Genomic DNA, 9438 nt, shown 5'->3' with positions numbered 1-9438 from the left:
AACAGGCCGATGCCCAGGGGCCATCCGTATGGCCACTACCCTGAATCTGCACAAGTCATTCCTAAACCAAAATGAGGGATTTAAAAATCAACAAAAAGAGAGAAAAGCCTTGCACCAAGGAAGGGCATTCGACAGTTCCAGGTTCATGTTTCAACATAACTGAGCATCTGAATATGGGGTGAGGGAACACACTTGTGTTTTTACAATATAAATAGCATTTGGGAAAGGTACTACACATGGACACAGCTACTGCAGGACTCGAGCATGCAGAGGAAATTCCCCGTCGCTCACAACCACTCATCCCATCCCACCCTTCCCTCCCACCTCCAAAAAAATTCCTCTGCTGGTTAAATTCCTCTTTCAATTGTTTTAAATATTTCTTTCGTGGCCTGGCAACATTCTTAGTCTTTTATACAGCAAGTTTTCTATTTAATCACATTTCACCCGACAGGAGACAGCTCTGTGGGAGGAACAACCCAGGCTCGGGAGAACCTTGCCAATTTTTTAAACTTTTATTAGTCTCAGTTTGGTTTTATTCGTGGAGACATCTACTGAAAAGGTCAGAAACTCGGAAATAAAAGAACCCAAAAGCAGAACCCTGTTTGCAGGGCCTCACAACCACGCAGGCGCAGCCAGGCACAGGAAAAGGACCCGTAGCAGAGGCAGGAGAAAGGATGGGACCTCCAATCCTCAAGGCAGAACAAAACCAAAGTAAAAAAGGAATTAAATTGCTTTATTCTATCTCCACTCTTTCACTAGGACAGTTTAATACCCATGGAGTCTCTTAAGATGCTAATCTACCATCTGCTAGCCCACAAATCCTTCCCACTTATTCCCTTAAAGATCCAGCCAGAGCTTTGCGTAACAGCCTCTCCCCAGAACAACGACCACCTTGCAAAGGGGCTTAAAAATAATAATCAAAACAAGAATATTGTCTCTCTCCATCCAGTATTTTCAGGGAATTAAGTGGAAGAGATTGCAGTGCAGCATTCCAGGTTGCTGGCTGGCCAGGCTGGGCTGTGGAGCAGGGGAGGCTCTGGGTGCCCTCTGCTCTGCTCTCCCCCTGCACCTGAACCTTCCCAGCTCTGCCACGGCCCCTCCAGCTCGGCACCAGCACTGCCTCCTCCTCTCCTCTGAACTGACTGAGCTCCTCCAAAGAGAGGGGAAGACTTTCCAGTGGCTCCAGCAGGGTTTGGACCAGGCTCTGTGCCAAGCACTGCTCCACATCAGCTCTTCAGCCCCAGGGGATTTCCAAAGGTCCAGGTGGGAGCTGCCCCCTCAACACTCCAGGGCTGGGCTCTGCCTTTAATGCTCCTTCAATCCTCAGGGAGCTGAGTCCAGTCAAGGCAGGGCTTGCACTCCTCTTCCCCAGGAGGAACTCACAGGCTCAGTCCTTGCTTAAGGAAAGGATGTCACGACAATCAGATGTTTGAGGAATTTCTTCTTTAATAGGATAAAAGAAAAACATACAAACACCTCCCAAGCTTCTGTCATGGAATGATTCTCACACTGTAAGGAGCACAACTCAAAAAAAAAAAAAAAATATTAAAAAATAAAGAGACAAAGGAAAGAGAAAGGAGAAGTGCTAAGGGAGAAGTGCTGCCGGGGAGCCTCTGGCTCGTGGGGAGCTAACACAAGCAGCAACAGAACACTTGCCAAACCAGGGCGGCACGCTGGAACTCAAAGCCATGCTGATCCTGAACTAGAAAGCAACTGTGATGGCAAAGATGGGGAAGGAAGGTGAGAGGAATGACCCAAACCTGGCCATTTCTTCCCTAAGCCCCTCCCTGGGGATGTGGCAGCGATGCCAACATCCATCCCAGGGCGTGCAGAGAGCCAATGGCAGAAACATCCCAGCATGAACATTGCTTCCCCACCTTCCCCAGCTTACAAAGATAGTGTTTCTTACAAAAGAAGAACCCAGAACATTCCAGGACATCTGCTCTTGCTCTCCCTCTCCCCGCTGTAACATCAGTCACAATTCGTTTGGGGGTGAGGGGGGAGGATTTAATTTATTTTCTGTTTTAAAGCCATAATCTAGAAAAATGTTTTGTGGAAACTTTCATTTTCCTATTTTTGCTTGCTTTTTTTTTTTAATAATGCTCATTCATAGAAAACTTCACAAAGGTGACGTCTATGTACAGAAAACACGATTCCAAAGGCTGCTTCAGTAGTCAATGTAATAGCACCTTGAAAGACAAAAGTTTGACAGATTTGAAAAAGTCATTTTGTTAAATTTTAACCCTTTCCTCATAAAAAAGAACCAGTCACAAAGCTCCATCTGTAGAAACTCTTCCAAAGTCTCCATGTGAAAAGCTGAAGGGTTTCCAAGCTCCCCAGCTCTTGGTCAGCAACTCCTGGCAAGGTCGAGGTAGCAGCCAGACAGGGATTTCCTGCAGTCCAAACCAAGAGGAGATGAAAGAAATTCACAGCAGGCTATTGCACAGGGCTGGTCTTCCATTCCACAGTTTCCTATTTATTTTTCCACTAACTCAAAAAGGGTTAATTGAATATTTTGGATGAATCCTGGTTAAAACATGTTGCTCTGAGTCCCAGGCTGGTACTGTGTCTGCAACAGGCTCTCCATGAAGGCCAGGTAATCTGGGGTTTGTCCATATTCCTCAGGATTCCTGGGATTCCCCAGCCGGGGACGCTTGGCTGCTCTCACTTCATCTCCTGAAAACACATCTTCCTGAGGGGCCCCAGTGCTGAGGGACTGCAGGAGACACAAAACAACCTTTAGGGGCACAGCAGGAGCACAGGGAGAGACCCACAGTCCCCCTGGGCTGGGAACACTCTCCAGCCCCATCACCTGGTTCAATGAAATGGCTTTACAGGGTCTGAAAACACCCAGCAAGTCTGGAATCAAAAAAAGCTATGAAATAAATCCCTCATCTTTTCTAGGCTCAGTAATTCCACTGTACGCACTTAAAGACAGCCTGATCTTGTAGATTAAGAGATTTATAGGTAAGAGCCACACTCTAAATCTCCAGTTTGGTGAGAAAAGGGGGTTTGGTCCCACGGAGATAATCAGTTCTCCAGAAAGCCCTGAGCTGCAGCCCAGCTCACCTCACCCTTGGACAGGATAACTCCATATAACTGAATTCATAAGGTGTAAAATGATCTGAACATAATCTTTTAACCAGTGTAAAATGATCTGAACATAATCTTTTAACCAGAGAAAATAAAACTCTGAGCTGAACACATGCAAGGGGAAATCATTTCTGTGCCTCTCAAGCATCCATGGCCAGGATTCCACTCTGTGTATTTTGGGAATGAAAAGCAGTTTTACAGCCACAGAAACTGGAGGCTGCATTCACCTAATGTCTAAAAAATACATGAAGAAAACGTGAAGGGGTTCTGCAAGCTGCAGCTGGTTTATTGTTTGCTATTTTGGTACCCACCAGGCGAGACTTGACTCTCTTGGGAAGCTCTTCCTCCAAGGTATAAATATCCCCACGCTTCACCATTAGCTGAGAGCCATCTTCAAACTCCACCTGCAGGGAGGCAGAAGGTGAACAGCCCATTCCCAGCCTGTGGCACAGCTGGGCCCCCCAGGCACACCCAGGAAGCATCAGGGGCCAGCTCCCATGGGTGTCTCTGTGGAATGAGCACTCCCAAGCTCTGGGGAGGATGCTGAGCCCAAAAAGTGCTGCTGTCAGTGCTGTTCAGGCACCTCTGTCTTAGCCAAGTGGATTCATTCAGTGCTCCATGGATCCCAAAATATCTGTACTCCAGCTGGCCCAGCACCTCACATTTCTACTGATTTTTGATTCATATCCTGCAAAAAGCAGCTTTTCACTTATGATAAAAGCAGCCCTCTATTCAGGCCAATATGGTAATAAGAATTTCTTTCATCTTAAACAAAGCATTTCTACAGGTCACAAGGAAACAACTCCAGCTACTAAAGTACATTTGTATTTCAACCAGCAGAAATAGTCAGCCAGGTACAAAAAACTCCTCCCATGAAACCCTTTTTGCTAAGCACTGATTATATCATGAATTATGCATCAGATGTTCCAGGGATGTTTATTCATGGAAACGTGCACAGCAAAATGTTAAAACTATTAAAAGTTTTTAAGGGATTCTTATTTCCTTTGCCCAAGACTTTAATACACTTTTCTGCATAAAGCAGAAGGACACAGAGCACAGTTTAATAGGGGTGTCAAGTTCAGGCTGGACAAACTCAGAAGGAATAAATCATCTGCTCCCAAATCCTCCTCCTGTTCTGCCCAGCTCCAGCAGCCCATCCCTGGTGCAGGCTCAGCTCTCCCATCCTGGAGCACACCCCAGGGATCTCTCTGCCACTCACCTGGTAAATCTGACTGATCTGGGCTGCAATGAACTTGGCCTTGTAGATGATCCCGTCCGTCCACTGCAGCTGCACCAGCTCCCCCTCCGGAGGGGGCCCCATCTGGATGCAGTCCCTGCTCTGAGGACAGAGAGAGAGGGGTCAGAGACACAGCTCCAGCAGAGCTCAGGAGCCAGAGGTGTGCTAAAATCACATGGTAATGAGCAATAGGATACATTTCTGCACTTGTGATTAATTGTGGGCATCTCAAACAAAACCAGCCTGAGAGAGCAGCAATTGACTCTGGCAGCTCCTTCTGCTGCCAGCACCCAGTTCATGGACATTTCTCATTACAAATCCCACAGTATCACATCTCCAGTATCTCAAAAACAAGCAGGGCAACTCAGTGAATCAGTGGCACAATCAGGAAGGCAATGCATGAGCTGACAAATCAGCCTCTTCTAGACATTCCCTCTATTAAGTGAATTCCCTGTTTTGAACCAGAAGTGCTTACGAACAATCTGCTTCCCCCATGAATCACACTTGTCAGTTGAAAAATAAGATTATTCAACCACAAAACAAATAGGATGAAATTTAGAACAAACACTGCTTTCTGTGAAGTCATCAGCATTCAGCAAGATCACATCTTTGTAAAGCAACCAAAAAATAAATGAGATAATGTCAGAAACAAGATCTGTCATGAAGAGCAGGATGAGATTTTCTAGGCAAGCAGCAACTTAAAAATTAAAATGAAAAAGTTAAGTTTTGCTCTGCTGTTCCAGCCCAAGGCACAGCTCAGTTTGTAGTGCCTGTGCCACAGCAGTGTCCCAGAGCTGCCTTACAATGATGCTCTCGGGGTAAACGTTGTCGCTGTAGGAGCCGTCGTCGAAGTTGACCTCGTAGAAGGTCTGGGTGCTGGTGCCGATGACCCTGCAGCGATAGTAGAGCCCGTTCCTGTTCTTGGTGATCACTGTCTGCCCCAGGGCCACCTCCCTGCGGAACGGGACCTGCAGGGACACAGGAACAGCTGCCAGACACAGCTCCAAAGCTGGGTCCAAAATTCCATGGAATCATGGAATGGTTTGGGTGGGAAGGACCTTAAATCCCACCCAGTGCCACCCCTGCCATGGCAGGGACACCTCCCACATTCCCAGGGCGTTCCCAGCCCTGTCCAGCCTGGCTTTGGGCATTGCCAGGGCTCCAGGGGCAGCCCCAGCTGCTCCGGGCACCTGTGCTACTGTTCTATCCTCTCCACAGCCAGGAATTCCTTCCCAATACCCCATCCAAACCAGCCCTCTTGCAGATTAAAGCCATCCCCAACAATGACTTCCTGGACAATCCTTCTGCATTAAAAACACAAAACATATTGAGCCAACACAGGCGGGGAGAAGCTATTTTAAAAAACCCCAGAAACCAAACAACCCAACAAAACCCCAAATCCCCCAGTCCAACCCCCCAGCCCAGCCCAAAACCTACGTTCTGGTTTGCTGCTTTGTGCTTGAAGCAGGTGATGGACACCACGTAGGGCCAGTCGTCGGGCTCCATGGGCACGCCGGCCGCGTGCGCGCACGTCACGTGGAAGGACGTGGAGCAGTGCTCATAGGAGCACTGCACACAGGCCCCAGACACCTTCTTCATCCTCTTCCTGCAGTACACACACCTCTGCAAGGGAACACAGCTGGGGTCAGAGCCAGCTCTGCAAGGGAACACAGCTGGGGTCACCTCTGCAAGGGAACGCAAATGGAGTTACACCCAGCTCTGCAAGGGAACACACCCAGAGCTCAGACCTCTCAAGGAGCAGAGCCTGGAGCCCTGCAGAGACCCCACAGCCCCCACAGGAGGTGGCACATGGCTCAGAGCCTGCGGCTGCAGTGCCACAGCCCAAGTGATGCTCTGTGCCAAGGGGTCAAGCCCACATGGCCAGTACTGTCTCTCCACTCAGGATCTCTCCAAGCCAATATCCAGCAGACATTGCCATTCCCTGCCTCACCACTCCCATGGCCATGCCAGCACCTCCAGTCACTCAGCCCTGCAGAGCCACACTGGGCCCAGACAGACTGGACCCCAGTTTGGACTGGGCAAACACCCACCAGCGGCACCAGGGCACTGCTGCACCCTCATCCTCCTCACATAAACAGTGCACCTACACTTCATTAACTCCAACAGCAGCTGGATGCTCACAGGTGCGCTGCTGGAAAATAACATTTCCATTTTTCTGAAGGAACAGAACACAGTAACTGGGTGGCAATTTGCTCGATTATATTTAATGGGACATTGTATTGATCAGATCTCATGGAATATAAAATCATATAATGGAACAAAAATACTGTGTGTTTATTTTAGATGCATAAGCATATCAACCATAAATATTTTATTGGCATCCATGTCAGATGAGCCACTGTAGATAATTCAGTCAGTTTTGCAAACAAAAGAAATAAAAACATTGTACGAAAAAAACCCCAGAATTATCAGGGAAAAGGTCTGAAATCTCAGAGACATTTTCACACTCATTTTCTGCAAAGCAGATCCAGTTATGAGGTAAATCGATGTAAGATGTGGGACTGCTTTAAAAAGAAATTACATTTTCTCAAAGCTAAAAATCCTGAGCCTGATGGCACTGACAGTGAGCAGGAGCTATAGTGGGAACAAGACAAATTTCCTCACTCCCTATAACAGCACCAATTCTTGTTTCCAGTCTCTCAGAAATACAGAAAAGGAGATTTTGGGAATCCCAGTCTAAAGAACGGATTCTTGCATAATGTTTCCAGGGATCCATTTGGAAACACCACTCAGTTTTTAACATTTCCAGGAATCTGTCACTGATCAGCAAATCCCAGAATGGTTTGGGCTGGAAGGACCTTAAAGCTCATCCCAATCATCCAGTCCATCCACTGGCCTTGGACACTTCCAGGGGTGGGGCAGCTTCTTTACCTTATCTGAGGCCGGCACAAGGCAAATCAGGGCAAAATTAATACCAAACACAGGAGACAAATGTGCTTTTCATGATTAAAATGAACAAAAGGTGTCCCTGACCATGGCAGGGGGTGGAACTCCAAAACCTTCAAGGTCCATCCAACCCAAACCATTCTGGAATTCTGGGATTCCTTCTCCAGGAACACTTCTCTTCCTTGAAAGCAAAAGATGCAAAAGAACAGGAGATTTGTTCTTCCTTATTCCTGTGCAACATCCCCTCCCTGGCTGGGCTCTGCCCCACATTTCTATGAAGTCCCATGAATTAACTGAAGGCAGTTTGTTTACACCAAAGATTAATTTGGCCTTTTTACACAAACGAACAAAAGCCAGGAAATTCAAAGCCAGAGCCTGAGTGCTGCCAGAACGTGGGTTTAGCCTTTAATAAGCTGAGCCTTTATCACTCTGCAAACCATGTTCCAGAGCTGATAAGCAGCAGGAAAGTGCACAGCAGGACTGAGGGGAGCCAATGGCACTGATGCCATTATTAACCTGTCAATATCCCCCTGTCCCAGCAGCTGCTGACACACAGGGGGCTCAGGGAGCATTAACCCTGCCAGGGCAGGAATCTGCCCCTCCTGATGCCAACAGGGCTCTGCCAAGCCAGGAATAGCACACACCCAGTGCCACCCTGTGCCCACACAAACTCCCTGTGACAGGCACAAGAGCTGCAGCGAAGGGATGTTCAGAGTAAATATGATCAAAAGATAAATGTGAGTGACAGTGAGCCTGATGTGCAAGGAGTGATGGAGGAAGTGACAGTTCTTGGCTGTGAGGGTGGTGAAACACTGGCACAGGGTGCCCAGGGAAGCTGTGGCTGCTCCATCCCTGGGACTGTCCAGGGCCAGGCTGGACAGGATTGAGAGCAGCCTGGAACGGTGACGGGGTCCCTGCCCATGGCAGGGGTGGCTCTGGGTGGGATTTGAGGCCCCTTCCAACCCAAACCAGTCTGGGATCTATGAAAATACAGATCTGGAAGTGTGGGAGATGGGATGGACAGAAACACCAGTGCCAAGCGCTGTGGGAAAGCTGCACAAGGAGATTTAAAAGCATTTTCTGTGGGAGGGAAAAGAGTCCAAAGCACAGGAGAGAAATCTTCGGAATAAATGCACACCAGAGTCAGGTCACTGCTGAGAGTAAGAAATGGGCTGTCTGCTGCATGATGAACACTGCAATTCATTTACTCCACTGAGGAATGACAGCTAATTATTCCAAATTTCCACGTCATAAATAATTTACGTGCACAGGCCTGTAATGTGCCATCAATCTGGGAGCAGGAAACTGCAGTTCTGAAAATGGTGCCATACCCACAGATGTACTGAAAAGTCTGTGCTTGCACAAGGAGACCTGGTCCATGCTCAGAGAACAGGATATACCTTTCACCAGATCACTGCCACTCCTTGGCACCTCAGCCCTCATCACAGCAACTTAAAACAATAAAAAAATATTAAAAAATCAAATTATAACCATGGATAACCCCTACCCCCTCTCTCCTCCACTACCCTCATCTATTTACATCAACTGTCCTCACATCATTCCTTCTCTCCTTTTCCAGCTTTTCCAGGCACAAAGGTCATCTCCCCAGTTGTATCAAGTACTGCACCAAGTCCATCATTGCCAAAGTCAGGAGCTCCAATGCCATCACCTTTTAGTCTCCCTCAGTTTATCTTCCTAACTGCAGCTGCTCACCTCCAAAGCACAGACAGCCCCCAGCTCCTCCAGTGACTCCCCACATGCTCCAGGAATTACCTGCAAATTCCCATGAAGAATCCTAAACCTCCCCACCATGGCTCATGAGTCTCTGCACACAATCTTATCCAATTTACACTCCCTTTGTACCCCACAGCACCACTGCCTCTGTATTCTGCCATCCAAATTAATTGTTTAATCCTCACCTAATTGAAAACTCTAAAACTTTCCAAGTGAAGGGCTTAAAGCCAGGCTTTGACATTTGAGCTACAAGCCAGGCTCTGGCTAACAGCAGCATAAGGAATATGTGCCTGTAAATTCCAACACTGGCCTGTGTAAGTCAAGGCACTTCATGTAAAAAATCTCCAGGTTCTCTGAGAAAGGAAGAAAACACGAGGTGCAAATGGAATACAACAGAAGAAATCAAACAAAATTTCTTTCCAGAGCTCCAGCAGCATTTGGACAACACTCTCAGGGTGGAATTGTTG

The 9438-nt window shown here is 47.6% G+C and overlaps 1 protein-coding gene across 2 annotated transcripts in view; it reads right to left on the bottom strand.

The window, feature by feature from the left end:
• Positions 1 to 1428: 1428 nt before the first annotated feature.
• The window catches only part of KDM4B (lysine demethylase 4B), a 58778-nt gene continuing 50768 nt past the window's right edge, over positions 1429 to 9438 (bottom strand). For both annotated transcript variants that reach the window (XM_005429477.3, XM_031064011.1), the window contains 5 exons: positions 5768 to 5953; positions 5134 to 5298; positions 4313 to 4432; positions 3405 to 3497; positions 1429 to 2716 (listed from right to left, as the gene is read on the bottom strand). In XM_005429477.3, the coding sequence (XP_005429534.1) occupies positions 2531 to 2716; positions 3405 to 3497; positions 4313 to 4432; positions 5134 to 5298; positions 5768 to 5953 (750 nt within the window). In that variant the 3' untranslated portion in view covers positions 1429 to 2530. The remainder of the gene's footprint in view (positions 2717 to 3404; positions 3498 to 4312; positions 4433 to 5133; positions 5299 to 5767; positions 5954 to 9438) is intronic.

This window comes from Geospiza fortis, unplaced genomic scaffold (assembly GCF_000277835.1).
Source record: "Geospiza fortis unplaced genomic scaffold, GeoFor_1.0 scaffold299, whole genome shotgun sequence".
NCBI classification, from domain to species: domain Eukaryota; kingdom Metazoa; phylum Chordata; class Aves; order Passeriformes; family Thraupidae; genus Geospiza; species Geospiza fortis.
Note: the sequence above shows the minus strand (reverse complement) of the source record. Positions and strands in the feature narration are given on the sequence as shown.